The 24,385-nt window shown below is 43.1% G+C and overlaps 1 protein-coding gene across 1 annotated transcript; it reads left to right on the top strand.

Annotated features, from left to right (window-relative positions):
* Window positions 1–50: 50 nt before the first annotated feature.
* NUFIP1 (nuclear FMR1 interacting protein 1) lies at window positions 51–22,854 on the top strand. Its single transcript, XM_040541700.1, has 10 exons — window positions 51–329; window positions 478–566; window positions 1,713–1,817; window positions 2,448–2,510; window positions 2,822–2,898; window positions 8,989–9,081; window positions 12,878–13,143; window positions 17,078–17,206; window positions 18,732–18,964; window positions 21,903–22,854. Exons 1-10 carry the CDS (start codon window positions 101–103, stop codon window positions 22,239–22,241), a joined length of 1,623 nt encoding a protein of 540 aa, XP_040397634.1. The 5' UTR covers window positions 51–100; the 3' UTR covers window positions 22,242–22,854.
* Window positions 22,855–24,385: the final 1,531 nt, after the last annotated feature.

Genomic DNA, 24,385 nt, shown 5'->3' with positions numbered 1-24,385 from the left:
TCCCCTCCCTCCCCTGTAAAAGCGGCGCGTGCTCCGCGCGCCGGAAGTGACGCGCGGAGCGGAAGTCGGCGGCGCGTGCGGCGGCAGGCGGCCGGGGAGGATGCAGGCGGGCGGCGGCGCCGCCGCTGCTGGCGGCGGAGGCGGCGGCTTCGGGCCCGGCCTGGCCGAGGTGGGCCCCTTCGGCTGGTACCCGCCGCCCCTCCGCCCGCCGCTCTTCTGCCCGCCGCCTCCCCCCTGGGAGCCCGGCTTCTGGCCGCCGCACGACGGCTACGCCCCGCCGCCGTGGTACCCGCCCGCCTACCGCGAGCCCCCGCGGGGCCCGCACGCTGGTGAGGGGCATTGAGGGCGGCGGGGGGAGGCCAGCGCCGCGTCCTCCCCTCGATCCCTCCCCCTTCCAGGCCCTCGGACGAGGTGCACGTGGGTTTTGCCGGCTGTGCCGGACACCCACCGCTCTGTTTCCCCTTCCTTTTTTTTAAGGTGGGAATGGAGGGTTTCCTCACGATTGGCAAGGAGAGCAAGCGCCCGCGTTTTGTAAGCGTTCTACGGGTGGAAACGGCAAGCAGAAGGTAAGGATGGGTAGGGGGTTGGGCTGTCTGGCCTCCTCCAGGGGTCGCTTCCGATCTTTGCTGTTGCGTGAGTCCGTGAAGGTGGCAGCCACGTGGGGCTTGTGTCCTCGTGGGGACCCTGTCCTTTCCTCTAATATGCCTGTAAGAGAGAAAATACACGATTATCAAAAGAAGTGTGATGAGCAGGTTGCAGGAGGCAATTCTCCATGTTTACCCAGCTCTCATGAGACCCCACCTGGAGTACTGCGTTCAGTTCCAGGGCACCCAGCACAAGAAGTCCATGGGTCTGCTGGAGTGAGCCCAGAGGAGGGTACGAGGTTGATCAAGAGGCTGAAGTATGTCCCTTTTGAAGGCAGGCTGCAGGATTTGGGCTTGTTCAGGGACCCTTTGTCTGGGAATGTAGTGACAGGGCAAGGGGAATGGCTTTAAGCTACATGAGGATAGGTTTTGATTTGATATTAGGAAGAATCTCTTCACTGTGAGGGTGGTGAGGCCCTGGCACAGGCTGCCCAGAGAAGCTGTGGCTGCCCCATCCCTGGAGGTGTTCAAGGCCAGGCCGGATGGGGCTTTGGGCAACCTGGTCTGGTGGGAGGTTGGGTGGGCCATGGCAGGGGGCTGGGACTGGGTGATCTTTAAGGCCCTTTCCAACCCAATTTCCTACCCTAAAACAGGTAGACTCCATAAAAACTTGTATTGTGGTGATGTCTGATGGTATACATTACATTAGTGGTCTGCTGTGTTTTCAGGGCCTGGCAGCCTGATCCCACTGCTGTGTATGGTGGGAGAGGGAAGGATCTCTGCTGTCCCCTGAGCTCTTCTTACCTGTTATGTGAGAACAGGCATGGGCTGACTGGATGGCTAGGAGACTTGGGCTGTACCCCCTCCTCCTTCCAGCTGCTGCTGAATCTGTGTCTGCCTGATGTGTTTGCAGAAACCTTAACTGATAGAAAGGTGGTAAAGGTGGTGGAAAGGACTGAGTGCAGTGTGTTTTGTTTGGAAGATGAGAGACTCGAACTTCATCTTTGTGTTGTTTTAGATGCTCTGATTCAATTTTTGAATGGTTACATGTGAAATACATATTTCCACTTTTAATTAAGAAAATAATTGTCGTGTTACTACTGTGCTGATACATCTTTTTCCTCCTAGAACAAAAAGAAAAAGGAGCCGATTTTCTCCCACTACTGTGATACCTGTGACCGTGGCTATAAAAACCAGGAGAAGTATGATGAACATGTTTCACAACATACACAGGTTGAGCTTGGCTTGTTTTCTTTACACTTTGATTTTTGGTTTAATGCCTAAGTAGATAGCTGCAGTCATGCTTTGAATGGGAGACTTAGCAAAGATTCCTGAGCTACAAAAAGTCCTGGTAGGAGACTTTTTCTGATCCCTGTCATGGGGGAGCTCTCAGTTGTGGCTTTGGTTTTGTTGCTAAAGTCACGTTCATGTCATTCTCATGAGTCGTTGCTAATTCACCTCAGCACTATGAATTACTTCAGTGACATCGGTGTAACACGTTAAAAACCTGTGTGAAAATGCTGTACAGGAAAAGCACTTTAAAAATGAACTCCTTTATTGCAGAGAAGTACCAAAATTAGAAATCGGACAGCCTTGCAAATCTTTCTCTTATTTTAACTTCATATTTTCTCCAGTTACCAGGCACGTTGGCTTCACTGGCTATTCAAAACCTGTATGGAAGTTACAAGTGTACTAACCCTGCTAACTGGTTTTAGTCGTGTCTGTTGGAATTGTGGCTTAAGCTCTGCGCAGCTAGCTGTGCAGTCATCTGGCACTGACTCTGACCTGTGCCTAAACGCTTGCTCTGATTTGCTTGTATAAAGTGCTGTATCTTCTGTTCACCCTCTTCCCTTTACCTTGCAGTGCACAGAAGAAGGCTGCAGTTTCAGTGCCCATGAGAAGTTGGTTCAGATTCACTGGAAGAACGTAGGTATCCCAGCTGGCCCTAAAACGTTAATCTGTCCACTCTTCCCATCTGTCCCTTCTCATCCTTCTGGGGCTTTGTCATTCGTCTGGAATGACGATGTAGCACCTCTGAGTTGAATCTGTTTTAGGAATCTTACCAATGAGAACGTTCAATATTTTGTTTCCTAATGGATTTGTTCTGTAATTGCTGTCTGTGACCTCAACACTACTGGAGACAAAAGCAGTGCGATGCTGATATAATTGACAACACGATGCTTTTTTCTTGTGTTCTTCCAGTCCCCCTTAAAAGACCTGTGAAATGTTTTCCGTAGGTACATGGACCTGGTGCTAAAAGAATAAAATTAGATAGTCCAGAAGAGATAGCTAAATGGAGAGAAGAAAGAAAAAAGTGAGTATCGTGACCCGTGAGCTTGTTTTACTGTACGTTCCCTGAGTGGTAGCTGGATGGCACCTGAGGGACGGTAAGCAGCTTTGTTTGATGCTGCTCAACTCCTGAGGTACCAACTACCCTGTGCCAGGATACTTGTGGCAGGATGGGGGCTGGCTGCATGCAGATTGGTCAGGTGGTTGTAACAGAAGGCTGCAGAGGAGGAGTCAGCTTTCCCAAAAGTTTGATTTGGGTGCCCCAGGTTAGGGGGATGACCCATTCCTTGTTGTTTCAGTAGATCCCATTTGGGAGTTCTCCTTTTGAAGAGATTCCTGCGTTGCTTGACACTTCTCTTATGGAAAAAACAGAATCCATGAATGATACCTCAAGCAGACTGACTCGCATTGTAGCTAGGGTATGAGGTAGAGTTCATGTGCACGTATTTCTCATTTATCCTTCTGTGATGTGAAGTGGTATGACTTATTTACCAGCACTAGAGTGTTTAAAAATTCACTGTACTTTCATAGACCTTATTCCAGTGACTTCTTCAGAGTAAAACAGATGAAAAAGTCTAATCCTCAGCAGGTGAAAGGTGATGTAGGTTTTCCTCACTTCTGTCCCTGACTTGGAATAGTCTTGTGAGTGAGCAGTACATGGGTTTGCTTCTGTGAGCAAGAGTCTTGTATGCAGAGTGGAAAGTGACATAAATCACGTTACAGGATTACTGGTGATCGGCTTTGGCATCGTACTGGTGGTCTCGTTAAATGAAAATAACCTGAGCTGTCTTTTCTCCTCTCTCAAATGAAGAGAATCGCTTGGTATCTGTTTATACCAGCTTGTTTTGATCTGGAAACATACTTAAAATGCCTTAGTTAACTGTACAAAGTTGCTTGTGGTCTGTGCAAGTGCAAGATGAGTTTTTGTTCCAAAGTTTCCTTTTTTCAAAATGTACTTTAAAAAAAAACAGAACAGGGATGGGCTTTTTTTTAGTGGCTTTTGTTCTAAATTTTTCTCTCCCCCCCCCCCCCCCACATGATCGTTAGTCTTTATTTCTTACAGTGTCCTTAGATTTGTCTCAGAGCTACTGTTACAAAACTAAGTATGGGCCTCAAGGGAAAAGTGAATACTTGCATGCAGGGTCTCTTCGTTTTCAACTTCCATTTCTCAACTTATCTACTTCTGGGTTTTGGGATGTTGTAGGAGAGTGGCTGGTTCTAAGATTGAAGTTCTGAAGTGGTGTTCAAGGTGTGTGAGTACATGCTGTACCGTGTACTAGGACAGTAGGGAAGCAGGAATTGAATGTACTCCCATGTTTTATGCCCTGTTTGCTTGGGGATTGGGTGCTGTGACTGAAGGCTGTGGCTAACTGCAGGGACGATGCTCTGCCTGGGAGTATTTCTGTTGACTTTGTGGAGACTCTTATGGCAGATACTGTTTTTTTTTATTACAGATGAGTATGATTTGGCTGTGGTACAAGGTTGCGAGCTCTGTTGTGTAGGACGGTAAAACAAATGGAAGCGAAGTGGTGTAGTCATGACCACCAAGGGAAAAGGCAGTGTGGGATGAGGGCCTTCTGAACCGCGGCCACTAGATGGAGCAGTGCGGCGGCTTAGTTCGGTACCTCCGCTGCTGTGCGGGCTTCTTGCTTAGCTGTAAGGGATGTGTGTAGAATGACTGCCTGGGTGGCTTGTGTTGCTCTTTGCACAGCGAGGAGGCCGTCCCAGCTTTCTCTTTAAAAAAGAAAAGGAAGCTTTTGTGAGGCATTAATTGGGTTTCCAGCAAAGCAGCAGCTTAGCGCTGAAGACCTGTTGTTGACTGGCAGTAAACGTTGCATTGTAAAGAAAAGGGGGACACCAGAGGGAGTCTGAACTAGTAGACAGCTTTGGGTTATGGTCAAAGGAGAAATGCTTTTTCTTTCGTTCTTAGCTCTGACCAGAGCTTCTAGAATCTTTTTAGGTCGTTAGTAGTCTGTTTCTATCTAGCTTGTGATGATTTAATGTGTTCCCATGTTGCATCCCTAACACTTCTGTCTTGCTTGTTCTTTCAGCTGTTATAAATTACCTAGAGTTGAGATTTTCTTTTTATTCAGCTGCTGGTGATGAGTGAGTATCCCTGCACTAAGTGTGCCAGGTCAGAATGCTGTTTTCCACTCTGTGTCTATAGGATGCCCTGGTTGCTGTTTCAGTCTTTGTGTCTCTACCTAAAAGTTTTTTTAAATGGCTTACGGCCTACTGGACTTGCTAAGGCGAGTGATATGAAGGCTTTTTAGTGGGTTTTGGCCTACTGAACCTGATAAGGCAAGCAATCTGAAGTTAAATGGGCAGGGCTAGAGATGAAATTGTACAGGATCGAAGGGTTTTTCTGTTTTGCAGACAACTGGTTGTGGAGTCTGACACTGGCTTTGGCGATTACAATTGCTTTTCTTGTTCTGATTTGCCCTGTCTGTTCTAACTGCTGGGAAATGTGCTGTCTTCAGCACTTTCAAATGCAAGCTTAGAAGGAATTACCAGCAGTGCATCTCCTTAATGTGTCAGAATGTGGCATTGCTGTCTTCCATTCTTTCCAAGTGAAATCTGAGTCCTGTAGGCCAGCTGTTTGCTCAAGAAGAGCTGGTTAGAAAGGTTATCAGGAAATACGACAAAGCTGCTCTGATGCTGAAGCAAATACCTAAACTTATTTCTTTTTTAGGTTCTAGTATAACACTGGATGACTTTATCTTACGTACTGTTTCTAAATTCTGCCTGCCCCCTTGCTTTTTATAATCTGCTGGGTTTTGGTCCAGTTAAGGAAATACAGCAGTCCAAGCCTGCAGTATGTCTGATAGGCTGAGCATGTGCTTAATGAACGAAGGCCAGTGCTGTCAGCCAAACCACTTTTTATTAATTTGTGATCCTCTAGCTGAATAATGATAGTTCTCGAATAGCTTGGCATCCTCCCTGGTGGTGCATTCGTAGTAGTGCAATACATAATAAGGAAAATGAATTTCCTAGGGTCTGATAAAGCTAAAGACAAAGCCAAGTGGATTGAATGTCTTGTTAGATTAAGGTGGATGGGATAAGGACTTGGAATTGCTGCTATGCACCAGTAATAAAACTGCCTCATGGTGAAATCACCCTAGAGATGCAGCGCCTGATAAAATGCCTGGGAGTCTTGGAAGGGGATTGTATCAGCTCCCTGTGGGCTGTGTTTGTCCCCTTTGAGCTATCAGCACCCCCTTTGCTGTTGGTTGTATGTATACAATTTGAGATGAGCTTAAGAAGTTACCGAGCCAATTTGGTCACAGCGCCGTTCCTGTGAAGATGATCGATTTGTGTAGATCTGAACTCAGAAATTCACTGCAAACTGCCACAGAAACAGCTCAGGTCTGTTTTCAGCTAGGCATTGGCAAAGCTTTTTTATCCCCAGTGCTTCCTAAGAGCTAGTTTACAGGGTTTATGTGGACAAGACGGACTATGCTGGACTACGAGTGCACTAGCCAATGTCATACATGATTAATTTACTGAAAAATCTATTTGCGAAGGCACACCGAGGTAGTTACACTTAATGTTACCATTCCCTTTCTCTGGAAGCTTAGAGTATCCTTTACCTGCATATCACTTTGTTGGTGCAGATGTAATCTTAGCCTTTGAGTTTTCTAGTGTTATCTTGACACCTTATGCTGAAAAACTTCCATGTGGTTATAGAAGCATCTTTGGGTGGAATCTGCAGCTGTTACGAAACGGGGCTGCTGCCTTGGGCAGTACCGACTTCTGTCAAAGCCGTGTCTGTCCATCACGGCCTGGTTTTAACTCCCTCTTTTACAAGAAGTCACCGGGATTTGTAAAGCCTTTGTGTTGACTGACGAGGCTTTTTGTATTAAAGCTGTGACAAGCTGTTTACAGGACCTGGGTGCTGGGTTACTTCTCTCGCAGCTAACATTTTAAGAACCGCATCTTACTGGGGCAGGAGGGCATACCTTCCGAGAAGGATATAAACCTGGCTCAGCTCTTCAGGTACTAACACGTGGCCCTAAATGTGGAGAGACTGAGCACGGGCCCTTCGTTCTACGTTGTTACGCATGTTCAGGAGCAGTCTTCCTAAATTTAGCTTTTCTGAGTAAGAATTCTCTATCAAAAAAATAAGCTTTCTGGTCTATCTTGAGTACTTTGTAGCTGTTCTTGTTGATTTTTTGTAAACTATGGGGCTGCACCATGGAGTTGTACCTCAAGACCATGGAGTTTGTGCTGTAGGCATCAGCCTCCACTTTAGGATGATGTGGATCTTGCTGCCTCCTTGGATAGACCTAGCTGCTGCTATATGCTTTATGTGTGCAAGCAAAGTAAAGATGTTGAGTAAAATGCTGTTGAACCTCTCAGGGGAAGTTGGAGAAGATAATCAGTACAGGTGCTATCAGATGTACTTTCTTCACATTTGAGCTTTCTACAGCTGTTAGCTCCTGTCTGTCAACTGAAGAGGCTTTCTGAGAGAAATTTGTCTGTCTTGGCACTGAATCGAACTGAAAGCGTTTACGGAGTTCTTTATGGTGGCTCAGTGGAGGGAGTGGTAACTCAGAGGAATGAGAGTGGGAGGCAGTTGTGTCTCAAACCACGTTTTGAGAGCGTGTCTGAATATGTTGTTAATCAGCATAACTACAGGAGCACTTGGAAGTCTTTTTTCTCCAGAATTAAGGGTCTTCCCTTATGTCCCTGTAAGTAAAAACATGCCTAAGACAAGCTTGGGGTTCTTCTGAGCATAGGTAACTCATTTAAATAGCTCTTTTCCTGTGGACCTTACTCCTGTGAAGGAAAGCATCTTAAGTTTTATCCTAAAACTGTGGAGAGCTGCCAAGCACAGGGGTCTTTGTGAACGTGAAACTCTCAAGATTAAATTCATTCCACACCTGCTGTTTGCTGGGAGCTTTATAGGGTGGATGAAGAAATGTAGCTAATGAGGAAGAACAGAAAAACATCATGTCCCTATGCTCACTTGAGCTGTGTGGTGGATTTTCTGGGAGAAATCCAATGAAAATAGACTTTGACAGCCCCTACTCAAATTCTCTTGAACGAGACAAGTTCTGTTTAGGTGTGTCTCAGAAAATACTTTTCATCTTTTTCTCCTGGTATGTGGTTGGAGCTGTCTTGCATCAGTGTGAAGCTTAATGTTCTTGCTATAAAATGGAGGAGATGCGTGTGATAAGATTAAATAATTAAAGATAGGAGTCCTTTTTGATAGCTACATTATAGTAAGTAGCTGTTTGAAAATGGAATAACATGGAGCTTAATAGACTTATCAAATATTGATCCTCTGTGGTGTTCTCCAGAGATGGGTGGGGGTGTTTCCTATTTCCTACCATTATCTCAGAGCGCGGGGATTTAGCTAACTGGTGTTTACAGAGCAGCCAGGGTAGCCAGTTAAGGCTTTGACAGCAAATTACAGGAGGCCTTGCATGTTAGAACCAGTGTGGCGTTCATCCGCGGGGAAGAATGGTGAGGGAGGTGGGGAGTGGGAAGAGAGGGGTGGTTTGTGAGATGGTTGTAACAGTAGGCTTGTTTTTTGTCTGCATGACTTAGCAATTTTTCTTGAAACTGGAAGAAAAAAGGGCAGTAATATTGGTGTAATAGAGGTCAGTATGCAAGCACCGTACTGAGGAAGCTTGTAGGTTTTTTCCTTATCTATCCTGTTAAGGGAATCGTGCACCCAGAAGCTGTCCTCGTAACCTTTTTTGCAAAAGAGTCGGGCAGTTGTTTTGCTAAAGGAGTGCTATACCCCAGGATCCTTCAAATACTCCAATTAAAGCACCATAAAATGAACTTGCCAGACTAAATCATGCCCTATTGTGTGCAGGGGCAGGTAGAGGGTCCAAAAGCATGACTGTAGTGTTTGTCCGTAGCTTGTTTGGTTAGGTAAATCTAATACTGCTAGTTTAGTGGACTCTTTTGGTATTGAAGTAATCAAGCGTAAATACTCAGGCTTCTTTTCCTTGCCGTGCCTTTGGAAGAAGGAAGCAGTCTGCTACCCTTCCATGAAACACCTTAACAATCTCTTATGCTTATAGCGGATGTTGGTTTGTTAAAGGGTGAACTGACCAACTACAGTGAACGTTTTCAGAACAAGTGATTTTTTTCCTCCTAGAAATTTTCCTACGTTAGCGAACATTGAGAAGAAGAAGGTGATGCAGATGGAGAAGGAAGAAAGGGGAGAAGTCCTGACTACCCCACAGTTTGGGTAAGCATTTCGAAACGGGCTGTTACTTCTGAACTCATTAAGAGGAAAGTAAGCTCTCTTACTGTGGTGTCCAAGTACTCAATGCTTTCACTGTTCACACCATCTAGCTGACTCTAGCAGGGTACAGGTCACTTGACAAATTGCAGATGTAATGTTCCTTTGTTTACAGTGCTTCACAGTCCACTTCAGTTAAATTAAACAATAATTGGTCTAGAAACCTGATGTTCTTGCTGAATTCTGCACTCCGGCTTGTTTGAGAAAAGCATGTTCTAGTGGCCATTTGTTAGATCACCCTAACCTTGGTCTCTGAAAAAGAAATAATGGGGATGGAACATAATGAAGCTGTGTGGTCTAATCCTCTTATGCCTGAAAATGGCCCAGGGAGACTTTAGGAGTGGATTTGGCTTCTTAACTCTCTACTTTCAGATGATAAATCAAACTTTAAATGAAGAGCAGAGGAAGAATCAATTGTTTTTATAGCTTAAGCAGTGCTTTTGTTGCTTTTTTCTTCTACCCTCCATCTTCATTATCTACCTGCTACCTTTTCTTACAGGCCCAGTCCTTGGTCCTCTTGGATTTTTGTTTCTCTTGTGCTGTGAATTACTTCTCACTTTATTTTTATTACTTCATTTTCTACTCTCCCCAGTGTCAGTGTTATATGGAAACAGCCAACTCCATTAGCTCTGTTTTAGGGCCTGTGGGAAGACTTTTAGATAATCTAGGAGTGGTGGATTGTTATATTACTTGTTTAAACTGGAATGACTGGGCCAGAAGGCAGGAGTGGACCTACTTCGAAGGGAGACTTGCTAAATTAAATTTGCTGCCATGTGGAAATGAAGCTGGAGCATGTTGACAAAAAGCTCCTTGAATACATCTCCTTGAATAAAGAAAATAAAGAAACCTTGCACCGTTTTTAATAAGGTGAACTAGTGCAGGATAGGGTTTGTGTGAGGCTAGTATGATTTGTTAAAAGATGATAATGCAAGTAACCTTGGTGCTGCATTTGCTTCAGATGTTTACCCACCCCCTCCAACCAGTTGCCTTATGATTCTGGAAGGAAAGGCTTATAAAAGACTGAAGTAGCATCTTTTTTCCTTCAAAAGATAAAAAGGTGCAGAAGTGCTTTGGACACGAGGGGCCAAAGCTACAAATGTGGAATTATGTTTGGAGATTCTTGTAAGCAGAGATGGGTTTTGCTTGTCAGAGTAATAAACTGTGGGGTGTCTACAGGTTTATTTGGTAACTCTTGTAGCTCTTCTAGTGAACTGTGAGTCAGATGCCATATGTAGTCTTAAATGTCAGTCAGAAGTTCCATGTTTATCTATTAGATGTGTCAGTACTTTTATAGCTGGAAAATTGTTAGGGAGGAAAAAAGTCCTAAAAAAACCCTACTGTTTGGTTGCTGTTTGCTTCCACTGAGTGACTTCTACCTCTGGTTGATTTTAGAAACTAGTTTGGTGTTTTTTCCCCTGAACTGCTAGCCCTGTCTGCTTCATCTACTGTCCAAAAACCTGTTGTTTCTGCTTGGTACATCAGCAGTAAAGATTCTGGAACTGGTGCTTATCTGGCAAACTTACTGATGCACGAGGCAAAAATAGAATAGAGCTTGTTCTCTGCAAGCTGTACTATTAAAGCAAATAGCTAAGGAAGATTTAGAAAGGATTAGATACTTAACACTTCTGCAGCACTTTCCATTTGTGGTTCTCTGAAGTGCTTTACAACTGCTAATTCTCAGCATCCCTGCGTGTGAGATTAGAGATGCAGAAGGACCACTTTGGCAGTCTGTGTGGTGTCTTGCAACAGCTAATTAATAGAGCGTGGCTCTTTCACCCCTTTGGACAGGCAGTGAAGAGCACATCTTGCAGTAGAGGAAGGCAGATGCCAAACTGGTGTTCGGTGGGATATTTGTGACCTTGGGGTTTCCTCCTGGGCGTTTGAGACCCCAGGGAAATCGAAGGCTTTTTAACCCTTGGCTAAGGATGGAATGTCTAATTGAGCCTATATTTGCTCAGTAGCATCCGTGTCATACATCCTGGACGTACAGCCCTGTTGTACAATTCAAGAATGCAGTTTGGTCTTAAATGGAGGTGAGTTATGGGAGATAACATTAGCCTCACGTTGTGGATGAGAGGCTGATGCACAGGAAGGTGGTGGCTTCTCTTGAATCACAGGAGAACTAAGGTGGGTGATGTTATCGGTGATGGCTGAGAAATCAGTGCTAGACAAATGAGAAATGACTGGAGAATAAAGTGTTTTGTCACAATATAAAGCGATTTTGAATGCTATGCCTGGTCCTGTTCTCTTCTCAAGAAGAGCTTATAATGGGAAGGGTATGGAAGAGTTAAGCATGAGTTACAAATGGAAAAACACTTCTGTGCAAACGGAGGTGGGTGGCTTAGAAGGGTTGTATGACAAAAGAAAAAAACTTGCATTGGTGTGAAGAGATAAATAGAATAGTTAGTGTTTCTTCTAACTCTGGGAAGAGCAGTTGTCAAGTGACCGTTTTATTCATCAGAGTGAAAAACCAAAGGAAGTTCTTTTTAACAAAACATTCACACCTTTCTGCAAGCCTTTGGGGAAACTGAAAGTTTTACGCAGCACCCCACAGCATGAGACGCAACTATTAGTGTCTGGTGAGCATCTCTGGCTGGAGAGGGTCCCTAAGCAGTGTATTCCTGAATGCTGGAAAAAGATAAATGTGACTGCACAGAAAACCAGATGTTCTGCTGGTTGCTTATCAATGACAAGGTGCCAGGTTAGAAAGGTACCTTTGGGGCTGTCCGTTAAGATAAACGGCTCAAGACCCAGGGAGAAGTGTCAGGAAGAAGCTCTTGACTGAGCATGGTGTTACACTGGTGACTAGGGCTAACTCTAAGGTCCTAGCTAACAGGATCTCAGCTATGCTGTTGGTGAGATTAAGGGAGAGGAGTACTGAGTCAAACGAACCGTGGGGCTCATTCAAGACTGTCAGATCTTCTATGTCTTTTGTGGTTGTAACGTGCTGATGACTATTTGTAGTCTGGTTTTTGCTTAATTAAGTTTGTTACTTGAAAAAACTATCTTCAGGAGGCTTACGTTTTCAGTTCTATATTTGCTTTTCTGATGTCTACACCTATTCTGTCTCTAGATTCTGATGAGTTTTAGGCTGTCCAGGTACCTTCCTATAAACGTGGTTTGAAGGGTAGCCTGGAAGATTAGTGGAACTAGCATGCTGTTCTCATTCTGTAGCTTAGGACTTGCTTTAAACCCCACTGTCTTGATGAAAGTTTTCTTTCCTTTCCTCTCAGAGGAAGAGATGAATGGCGTGTTAGTTGGAGGCAAGGGTTAGGCAGTCATTGCAATTGATTCTTCGCTGAGCTGTAACTGGAGAAATACTTCAGAAGTGGAAGCATGCTAACAGTAGATGCTTACCTTCTAATTCCATATATGCTCTGCCTGTTTTCAGTGACTTCATTGTTTAAGTGCAGTGAATGTTTATTGACTTTGTAATCTGAAATGAAAACAGTCTTCACATGGTAGAGGATCAAGGAGCTTGCTTAGCCCTTTGCCTTTGTTAAAAGATAAAATTCATCAACTTCAAACTCTTCACTAAGGTTCCAGCTTGGTCACATCCTGCCAGTGAGATGAGCTGTGACTGCGTGTGTGGTCTGTTACCGTGTGGTAGCTGAGCTGGAGGAAGTCCCTTGCATCGTGCTGTGCTGTTGTACCTTGAATGTGGGCCCGAGCTGTTTGGTGACTTCAGTTGACTTTATTCTTGCAGGTTGTCATTTCTGTGAACTTCCTTTCTCTCTTCCAGCAAAATGAAGGGGATGTGGAAAGCTCCGGAAGATGAGAGGCCTGGGCAGCAAGGAAGGCAGAGGAGGAAACAGAAACGCCAGTTCTGGAAGAAATTTAAGAAAAATGGTGGCGATGATAACGTACCATCACAGAGAAATCAAAACGAAGCTAATGGACCGGAAAACAGCACGTGTGAAAAAGAACATGAAAAGCAGCCTGTTTCGGAGGCTCAGCTGTGCATGAAGGACGTGGACCCTCTCAGTCTTCTGGCAAACAGTGATGTTGGTAAGATGAAAAACTTGAACTTCAGGAATCATTTCAGCAGTGCTATGTAATGTTCTGTGCAGCTAGCAGCTTCTAGGGGGACCTGGAGATTTAAGAAAAAATAAGACAAAACACACACAAACTTAGCCCTTGATGGAAAGAGGGCTAATTGGGCATGTTTATAATAAATTCTCTTAGTAGAAAACTAATGAAAGTAAATCTAATGAAAGGCTTTCCAGTATGCTTGGACAATAATAATACCACAGAGCTTGTTGTCATACTTATCTTCTCATTGTTATTAACAAAAAGTCCAGTTTTGTGGCTAAAATAGTTCTAGGGTCAGTAGGGTCAAAATTTTGTAACTTTGAATATAGGCCAACATCCCAGTGTCTAAAAGTTGCATTTAGAACTTCCTTTTATATGGACACTTGTGTACAGATGTATCCTGATTCAGGACATGGTCTTCTAAGAAAACTCACAGTGAACGTTGTGGAGTGGGTCTGTGTTTTATCTAAAGGAAATGGGGCAAATCTTGCAGTTCAGGGAGCTTCTGCCCTACTTTCCTGTTACAGGCCTAGTTGGTAAAGAACCTAAAATATGAAGTCATTTGAAGAAGGTGAAAAATTCTGACTTAGAAAAGCTGACACAATGTTTAAGATGCTGCCAGCATTAAGAACTTCTACATAAGTTTGCTTGCAAGCCAAGTTTATCATATTTTATAAACACAGGGAAAATCTAGCAAGTTATTCTTACGTGTTTTTTTCTTTGAGATGTTTGAAGCATCAGATTTCCTTTATCAAAAACATCTTAATTTGAAGAGGGGAGACAGGATGTAGGAGTGTCTTGAATATGAAAAATATCCATGCTGGATATTTATTTTGGCTTCACATCTTCAAATACATTACTAGCTTTAAATCAGTATTTAGCTATCAAATTGAAGAGGGTTTCTGGGCTCTTAAGGGAACACCTCAATTCTGTCTTCAACAAATACTTGACCATAATTTTATTCTATCTATAGCCTCCATAGATAAGGAATCCTTTTTGTGTTCAAAACACTTAGTATGGAAGGGCAGCAGAGGGAAAATAATTTGAGCCTTAAGGAATTGAGATTGTAGTAATTTTGGGAAGGAGACCATAGGGATTGGTATCAGTAGATAGAACAGTGTCGAAGACGATGTATGGAAGTGTTTGTACATTTGGTGGTGCTTGTCTTTCGTCTGAGCTAGATTTCTTAGGAAGACAAGTTTCTTTTTGCTGCGGTGTTCAGGGAAGATGAAGACTGACTGGGAGGCTAGCTACCTATGTTTTGGGGTGAGGAGGAGTCTCATGAGCCAGGCACAATGGTAGGGGAGAAACAATACCATCTGATTTGGTTTTGAATTAAGGTACTGAAAGTTTTGCCTGCTAGCCAGGGTTTTGGAAGCATCAAGCAGTGTGAAAGCAGAATCATTTTTAAAGACTATTATCCCTTTGTGTCCTTTAACACTGAGAACATGAAAACAATGCCTTTCCTTCTATGAGTTAAATCACTTAAATGACACTAAAATGTAAGCATTTTCCCCTTAATTTCAGTTTTTGCTAAGTTATCTACATCATTCTTGATATTTTCCATGTGTGTATATTTTCTAAAGTATTGCTGCTTAGGCTTTTTTCATGAGCATGTTTTGTTTTCCCTGTGCTGGCAGCAATATAAACACCACTGATTCAACTATTTATAATATAGTCAGCAATGATGTAGTGCTCTCAGAATATGGCAAGTAAGCTGGCTTATACTCTATTTTTAGCAATAAGGGTAGAATGCATCCCCTGGAAAGACTTCGGATGCTGAGTTTCTCCTCTGGAAAACATAATCTTCAATTAGTGGGAACAAGAGCTCAGCATCCCTATGCAATTTGTTTATTCCACTAATCTTGGCTAGTTGGGAAGCAAAGGGTGATTAAATGGAACTGCATTTCTCCCCAGCATCTGTTTTGCTTAATGATAGAAATTTGAATTATACCAAAGTACAGCTAGTAACTTTTGGTATAATAAGTAGAAAAGGAATGCGTTATTACATGTTATTAAAAGCAGTTGCATTTTTATACAGCTAAGTAGAATAAACATTTTCTCTTAATCATACCACTGAAGGCCATGATTTTGCTGTATGGAAACATTTTGTTGGAGTATTCAGACCTTTCAAACAGCAGCAGCCCTTTCTCTAGAGGCAGTGCCTTTTTGCATAATGCATTCGCTGAAGTTCTGTTCATTATCCAGTTCCTTCAAAGATAAAGAACTTGAATGATATGAAGAAAAGGACATTTTTCTCTTAATTTATAAACAGAAACAAGGTAAGATAAGCCTGTCAGGTCTAAAATTGTGGGGCAGCTATTGACCAGGAACAGTCAATTCTATTCAGTAGTTCATAATGCTTCCTCCAAGTGTGGTAGGTACTGTCAAATAGACAATGTATTGCAGTAAGTGTCTTCCTAATTTGCCAAAAAGCCAAGTTCGTCATTTTTAACAGCTTTTAAAAGCTGATTCTTACATATTCATAAACTGATTTTTACTTTCATGACTAGATAGCTTTTAAAGTGTAAAAAAGGCATCTGACCCCAGTGTGCACTTCCCAGTTTGAATGTGTTAGAAGTAGAGAGCAGCTATGAATCAACATAAATTGGAATAAATGTCAGAGCTTTACAATTGCTTAAATTTATGTGAGTGCAGTATGTTCTCTGTTAAGAAAATGCGCTGCATTTCCGTGAACTTCCAGTGTGTTTGGGAGTTGATGTGACTACTAAACTAATGAGAATCAGCCTCTCAAAAAAGAGTACTGAGGGAAAAGAGGCAGATAAGTAGTTTTAGATAAACACCTGTGTATTTAGCTAAAGTTGTTCTACCATACAACATGAGCTCCAATAAATCAAACTGACAACTGTTGATATATTAGAAGAAAATAGCCAAACACTTGTGATTTAAAAATAAAGATCTCAAAAGTGTTTATTACAGCATATCTGCTTACAAAGTATTGGGCAGCTTTCCTGTGGGGTGTGATATTCAAGCTTAAACAGATGGGGGGCGGGAGAGGGCACAACTTTTCGTGAAAAGACTGCAACCAGTCTTTTCCAGTAGTCTGAAGAGGCTAGTTTCTCAAAATGTTTGTGGTAGTGTTACATACATCTGAATGTGTATTACTGAAAAGCGTTTCCTAGTTTTCTTAACCTCAGCACTATCTGAGTGTCTTTCCAAGGTCTTAACACATACAGATTCTTTGCATTAAACTAAAGCCATCACAATTTTGCATGTTTCTTTTTTAGAAAGCTTTTTCTGGTAGTTCTATTTTCTTACTATGCTCCATTTCATCATTTTTGTGCCACTTGCCTCTTTTCTATTTTCCTGGTATTCTTTTTTTGTAGCAGTAATATTACAGTAAGACTGCAATACCTCACTTACTCATAACGCTCTGTGGGGATTTAAGTATCAGTCTGAAGTCCTGCTGAAAACATTTGTCCAATTTGTGGTGTAGGCCTTAAATGTCCCTTATGAACTCTCTTACTGTCCAAGAATTTCTGTTGCTTGTGCTTTGCACGAGGCTAATTGTTGTTGTGAAACTCTTGGCTTTCTGAATCCCCACCCCTGCCTCCACAGGACTAAATCCAGCGAGACTTCAAAACACATTATGAAATCCCCTTTTTTTCCTGAGCTTTATAATAAAACCTCTAATGATGTTTAATATGTGAAGAAAACCCAAGCTGTTGTTCAGGGAATTCGAATGTCTCTTTGCTTCCATAGCTTTGCTAACTGTAAATCAGTGGTGAGAAAGATTTTCCACCAAATATCTGTGGAGAGTAGGCAGGTGTGCTCTTTATCAATCCACAGTGTTGAGCAATGATGCCTATCACTCTGTCATGATCAGTTAAGGTGGCTGTTCATACAGGAGAACTTGGAAAAATCCCTCTTGGCTTTTCTTCCCCCACAGACTCTGACAAGGATGAAGAAGCAGCTGAAGATGGGAAGCTGGGGATGACTGTTGTTCCCAAGCAGGTCACCTCAGCCCTGAGTTCGTTGTCAGCCAACTATGGCAGTGCCTCTGAGAGTGAGCCTGAAGGTGTGTATATGCTCGTACCCTGCTGTTCTTTGCCTCTTTTCCTTTACATTGCTAGTGTAAACTGCAAGCAATGAGTACTCAAAATTTCCTGAAAAAACTTCTCAATAAAGCATAGGTGTTGCAGAATAAAATGCAGCATGTAAGCATTGGCCCACCTGTTAATATAATGCTAGATCAGTGGCATTGGCTGCATCTCCAAAACATCTGCTTATGGAACTGTCTTGATTTTTTTTGGGTCTGTCTGCTGGTGTTGTAATTCAGAGCTGTCTTGTATAAGCTTAAAAATCAACAGAAGTAAAGAGAAGCTTGTTAAAGGTTATGCACAGGGGTGTTTTTGCAGTCTGTGTTGAGATCTCTCCATTGTGCTTTCGGTGGCATGCTATTACTGGTACGAGCCCTGCATAAAGAAGCAGGGAGGAGTAAAAGCATATGTCATCTTCCTCCCAGTCTGTTTCCCCATTCTTCCTTCCTCCCAGTTTGAGCACTAAATGGGTTACTTCATGGTGTGAGCCATTACTAGTTCCCAAGTATAGTGATAACTCCTGGTCTTGGAGAAGTACCCAGACAGAGCAGGGCATTTGTGCAGTCACTTGGTGCACTGCAATGACCCTGTCCACTTTGGCTGTGCCACATCTAATTCCTGGCCTTTTTCTAGCCCTACAGCATACTTCAGAATGTCTCAAGCAGTGTTTCCTGAAAGATTGAGTGGGTTTCTTTCCCTGCTTTGTTTGCCTTTTCTCAGCACTGTGACCTGGGTTGAAGGGCGGACATAAAAATTTCTTTGGTTAGGGTGTGTATCATCAAACTTCCAAAGACTTCTAGGGGCATGCTGTTGGAGAGGAGGGAAAGCAGCCTGTCTTGAGTCTCGCTTCAAATCATGTTTGAATAGAGCCAGGAAAGTGCTGTTATACACTCGCAGTGAACTAATTTCCATGTCCTTAAGGGCTTTTTCCCCAGAAGGCTTCTGGGTTTTGCAGTAAGACTTGCACTCTGTAGTGCTTGGATTTCATGCTTCTCTGAGTGTGTACATCAGCGTATGGCAGAGAGCTGCTGCTCCTTGTTCTGCAGTTAATTACCATGCCTTTCTTGCCCCTGATGATCTACCTGAAGTTACAGAGGGCATCTAGCAAGCAGGGAATTGAACTTGGGCATTTTCTACCCCAGTGTAGTGACTTCTCAACTGCCAAGCTTGCAGCAAGCTATGCTGTAAAGAGGAAGCAATGTACTTCCACAAAGCAGAGCCGAAAATCTTGTTCAACTTCTTAAAGTCAACCACACCTCCTTGAAAAAAACAGAAGTATTAAGTATCTCATTTACTGTTCTATGACTGTTTAGAGATTATTCTTTGCATTTAAACACCAAAAACAAAACCAAAATCCAACCCAAACAAAAGCCTCCCTTCTTCCAAGTAATCCTTGCACATATTTTACATCAGGTTATGTGAGTAAGAGGAGTACTAATGAGCTGCCAGTGCGTGGGGATATAAGCATGCTAAGTCTAGGAACTGTTTTTTGTGTTTTTTTAGAAGTCTCTGTCAAGATTGCAACAAAAGCTGAGGAAAACCAGGCTGTGCTCAGAAATACGCCTCAAACTACTAAAGTTCATCAGAATCCAAAGCTGAACCAAGAACATCCAGAATCTGTGGACACAACGTTAAGAACCTCAAGTACAAATGCAGGTTCCCCCAGAGGCCCTGATAAACGGGCGAAGAAAACATTACCTCTCCTTCCAAAGCGTCGTCCAACCCTGCTGGAAATGGTGAGTCTTAGCACTAAAACGATGCCTGCTGCACAAGAGCAGGACTACTGTGAGTGGTTCTCCTCTCCCCTGCAGGAAGTTAGAGCGGTCTGTTAGCTGGAGCAAAGGCCCTGTCTTAAAATAGCCAAGGGAGAGTTTCCCTCCAAGTGTAGATGCTGAAACAGGCATACAAGTATCCTGGTGTGCGTTCAGGTAACGACTGGCTTTGGTGAGCAAGAGGTGACAACTTAATCGTGTGCCTAAAATGAGCTGCACAAAGGATAAAACCTTTCTTCTTACCTCTCCCCTTTCTGTGGTAATGTTCTGTCATGTGTTCGTATGTGATCCTGTCAGATTGATGCTGATCCTTCTCCCTTTGTGCCCGGCTTTGCTATTCAGCCACCTGACTGAGGAGACAGCTTCTTCAGCTGCAGTCAAACATCTTCTTAAGGGTGTTGGTGACTGGAACTGTAGAGCTGCAGCCTGCACATGCATGGATTTCTGTGTAGGCATGTTGAGACCAACCTGAGGAAGACAGCATGGGTGCCTTGGAGAGCAGGCTGTGTCAGAAGGGTCAAAAGATTTGTAGGGGGATTTCTGAGGTGTCATGGTTCTGTTCCGAGTAACAGTGTGAAGCACCCTGTTTGGAACTTTGGCTTTCTTTGTTAGAGATAAAACTTTGCTAAAGCTTTTATCGCATTTAAGTGCTCAGAGCAATACTGGCCAGGAGGGCAAGAGGAGGTAGGCTACACTTGTGATCCTGTGAATAGCCGGCATAAAGCTTCCCTGCCAAAGGAAAACTGTGGGCAGAGCTCAGGAGAAAGCCCGGTGCCACTGACATCAGGGCTCTGATACAGCACAGGATGTTTAGGCAAGAGATAGTGGGGAAGGCACATCCCAAGCTGCAGATCTGGGAGAAATCCCTTGATAGTGCTCTTAGCACATACTACATTTGCTGCCAAGAATTAAAGCTGCTAGCGACTGAAAAAGGAAGTGTTTGCCCTTTGTGTAGCTCCCTGAGCATGCAGTTGTCTTTATCTCTTGCTCTTCAAAGTCGTTGGTGATCAAAGCAGTGAAGACTCTGGAAAAAGTCATATGAAGGTCCTGCATGCTGGGAGAGGTATTGTAGATGCTGGCAGAACAAGGAAGTCTGAATTGTAGCTTGCCAGTGTAGCCCACTTTTAAAATTGCATTTTTGGCCTTCTAATGTTTAAAATTGTTGCTAAAGGATGTGTATTGTGGCTGTGAATCACAGAGGGGTGCGTGACATTTGCAGGTAGGCTTTTCCTGCGTAAAAACCTTGAGGAAGCAAGGCTGAAATTTCATAGTGAATCATTGCTGAAAATGTGTCCAGAAAGTGTAGTAGTAGTATGGCTCAGAAAAAGATGTCACCTCAGTGAAATGATGCTCTAAAAAAAGAAAAGGAGAGGGGGTAGAAGGTAGGAAAATAGCTGTGGAGATGTCTTGGCACTTACTAGACAGTCAATTTGAGCACTCCTAAAATGTGTTTATTATAGTCACGCTAACAACGTGTGTTTAGCAATGCTACCAGAATAATAAGGCCCGTATTGCATTGCTCCAGTCTTATCTACCAATGCATTTGAAAAATAGGTGGGGTGGTGGTATGTCCCCTCTGTGCCTTTATCAGGCCATTTGGGAACTCAGGCATTTTCTCCTGCAGAAAGAATCCCATTACGCTGCCCCTTCCCTGCCTGGCTGTGCACCTACTGGTTGAGGCAGGAGGCTTATGAAAGCTCATTACGGGTGCCAGTGCTGGTAATACCTGGTGAGAGCTGCTTGCAACACCTCTTAATAAATAGTCTAAACAGAAATAAAACAGAAATGCGTACTGTAAAGTGCCTGGCTAGACCATTGTTGAAACTTCCAGCAGCAAGCTTCTCTGTGACTTCACAAGCCCAATTTAGCTAGGAAGTGCAATACAGATCTCTTGCAAATGATCAAGTAGCCACAGATTTAGCTACTTGCTTTAAACCTGTAGCATATTCAGTGTTAGTTCTTCTGACACCGGGACGAAATGTCCTTCAGCCTCCTGGCTGTTTCTTAACACTGAAATGAACTTTACTGAACTTTACTGCTGAAGGAAATGTGGAAGGTTTCTAGCCTTGTTTAAGCTGTTAGACCTAGGTTGGTGGATTATATCCCAAAATAGTTACTGCTATTTAACCCCCCCAGTCTAGTAGGTGTTGAAAAATGCCCTTTCTGTGTATTTATAAGTATCTTTCACTCCTAGGTATTAGCTAATAAAAGATGCATGGTATATTAAATTACAGATACAGTATAGCCTGCAAAGCCTAAGAGATGCCAACAGACTTGCTACCCTGATGCACTGCCCATGGCCTAGAATGCATTCTTTAGTTTGGGTGTCTCTTGCAGTCCATAATATGAGAATATCGTCATCTGGGTCTACTCTGGGAGAGAATTGAGGAGGAAATTCCAAGTATTTAGACATATTCACTGATTTTTCTATGCCACCTGTGCAAACTGAGACCGACAGCTTAATCCAAAACATACATGGAGACTTGTCAGCTTGTTCAGCCTGCCTCAGTGCACCAACAGTGCTGAAGGAATGGAGCTTAAACGCATTCATTTTGGGCACTTCAGTGTTTTCATCCATTTCAGTGGAACAGTTGTAAGTAGTATAAATAGTGGCCCTTCTGAGCCTCTCTTGTTGCAGAAGTGGTGTTTGACCATCAGCCCGTGCTGCTCTAGCACCTGCTGCTGCTTCCCCAAAGGGCAGCTCGCTCCTTGCCTCCTTTCCAGATGCCTGGTCTCACCTCTTGTGTGCTGTGCCGGGCCTTTTGCTGACGGTGCATCTCTTACCTTCTTGCGCACGCACCCCTTGCAAAAGAAAACAAACCTCCATGAGACCTGACTACGAGTTGCTTCTAGTAATCAGATTTGTTTTCTCCTGGTCATTGGGTCTTTTGTTTCTTTGCAGTTACTGGCCCAGGACATCCGGCACGAAAGGAATGTTATTCTGCAGTGTGTTCGGTACATTGTACGAAACGATGTGTTTGGACTTCACTTAAAAGCAGAACCTGAAGCTGGAACAGAGACTGGACAACCCTCTAAAACTACAGCAGAGACTCCGACAGACAAACTTGACGGATCTAATCGTTCTTGTAGCTCTGACCTTCAGTTAGCAGGAGGAGAAAAAGATGAATTATTAATAGCCCGTGGTGAGGAAGCACCCATAGATCAGACATCACAGATAATTCACCCGGCAGATGAGGAGACGTGGGAAACCCCAGCAATTCAGTGCGAAGAAGCACTGTAGGAGATAACTGCTGGACAATAAAGCAAAGGCTCAGCTTTTCTATCTGACACTTCTGAAAGACATCGGTCTAACAAAATAATTATTAAAGTGTATACTGAGAACTGTTGAAACCATGTTTCTGATCTGCTCTGCCTGAGGTTACCATTTCCTTCTGAAAACAGCAGCTGCGTTGAGTACTTGTGTTTCCCCATGGCTGAAAAGCAGCAGTGACACAGTGACCTTTCCTAGAGTAGGTGTGGATCCCTGCTTTGGAGCTTCATTGCTCTGTTTTCCTTTGTGGACAGCATCAGTCCGTCGCCAGAGCCAAAGCAGTGTTAGGGTAGGGTGGATCCTCCTGATGTGAAATTATGGCCTAGAGTGTTTGTGACTGAGTGTCTAGAATTATTTGAATGTTCTTCTGAAGTGGTACCTGTTGCATTTTTTCGTGTTGTTGGTCTGAAGTATAAATGCAGAGATAACTGACCTGGCTCTAAAAGTACTGCTTGCACCAGGAGTCTCCCCTTCTCTGAACTAATTGAGTTGAGCAGAGAGATAGAAATGAGGGTGCAGACTGATGCAAGAACCTCTTTTTTAAAAAATAAGTATAAAAAAATAAAAATAACTGCTAACTGCTTGTGTCAGTGCTAGATTGATGTTTGACCTCAGGTACCCGTTGTTAAATCACAGGCCTTAACCCCTGTTATAGTCGTTATAGTCATTGCCAGACAAATTTAACTCTTGAAGCAAGCTCTTGGTGTTGAGAATGCTAAGTTAAACCTAGCAAAGTTTGGGAAGTTTACTAAGTTACTTGTTTGTCCCTCTTTAATATACTTTGGGAATTTATTAGTCTGGAAAGTCTTCCTTGGCACACTGTTACAATGTTTATGATGTTTGTACATTATCTAGCAATTTTTCATGAATCTGTGCATCCTTCTGTGTGGCTGTACATAACATGAATGGTTGTGAACATTAGAAAACAAACCAAAACAAAGCAAACCAGTCAGCGAAGGTTTAGAAACGAATTCAGTCTTAACACTGTGCATTTGAGTCCTTGTGCAGGTGCTAATTTGTCACACTGACATGGAAACCATGTCATGAACATGATCTATTATCAAATCCACCACTTCAAAATGTTTTGCTGCACTTCATCTTTTAGTCATGGTTAAATGTTGGAGATGAATTACCTTCTCAGGGATTGATTTTATTTGTTTTTTGGTAGAGTCTAGCCTTCCATTCCACCACCTCAAACAGGGAGACTCACGTGGCTTTTTTTGTTGCTTAATAACTATTTTCTGTCCTCTAGTTCCTTAACTTTTAACCTGTGCCATACATCTCATTTGTGGCATATAGAAAACGAGATAGCTGAAAGCTGTCCCACTGCTCTGCTATTTGTAGCTACAACTGCTTATTGTGTTTGTAATGCACTGTCTAAATTTATGGAATTATATAAATATCAACACCCTTGTAAGAGTTGCGTGTCTCAAGAATGTGTAAATAGACTGGAGCAGTGATCATAAACGTATTTCCAAGGCAGATGATTCATTCTTCCCATGATGGTCCCACAAGCCATCTCAATCACACCGAATTGGATATGGCTCTTACATCTTTACTGCCATGGAAATAGCAGCAGAGGACTCAGCCACAGAGATTTGGCACTCGGGCAGAACCTGATTTCTGAGGGGATTGGTACCAGTGCTGTTGAACACATGGGTAACAACTGCACACATGCAGGAAAAAGAAATGGAGGTCTTGGAATTGCCATGAAACTGCACTTTAATCAACCCTGAATGTGCTTCTATCCCTGTCGAGTTGATGGCAGAGCTTTCTTTGACTGTATGCTCTGCCCTGTGTAAAAAAAAAAAACTTTAATCCGAATTCTTTATACTATTGTCATAGACTTTAATATTAAACTTTCACATAAAAAAAGCTTTGTCAGAAGAAAGTCTTTTTTTAATAATATTTTTTTGAGTAGGTAAGAAGAGGTGTGCTGCTTCTGGGGGTGGCCTGTACAAGATTGGCATGTATGCAACACAGGTCTTAGGAAATCATTGTTGGTTTATGCAGAATTGCTCTTGTTTTCTGAGTGAACCTTTTCTGTCACTTCTTACAGCAGATGTGCGGAGATGTGCTGCGGCTCTGTTAAATCCTGGACTGCAATCATGGTC

This window comes from Cygnus olor, chromosome 1 (assembly GCF_009769625.2).
Source record: "Cygnus olor isolate bCygOlo1 chromosome 1, bCygOlo1.pri.v2, whole genome shotgun sequence".
Taxonomy (NCBI): Eukaryota; Metazoa; Chordata; class Aves; order Anseriformes; family Anatidae; genus Cygnus; species Cygnus olor.
Note: the sequence above shows the minus strand (reverse complement) of the source record. Positions and strands in the feature narration are given on the sequence as shown.

Excerpts from the sequence above, each read along its gene's own strand:
- NUFIP1 (XM_040541700.1), top strand. The coding sequence starts at position 101 with ATGCAGGCGGGCGGCGGCGCCGCCGCTGCTGGCGGCGGAGGCGGCGGC. Across the intron at positions 13,144-17,077 it reads TCTGGCAAACAGTGATGTTG|ACTCTGACAAGGATGAAGAA; the intron begins GTAAGATGAAAA and ends CTTCCCCCACAG. Across the intron at positions 17,207-18,731 it reads CTCTGAGAGTGAGCCTGAAG|AAGTCTCTGTCAAGATTGCA; the intron begins GTGTGTATATGC and ends GTGTTTTTTTAG.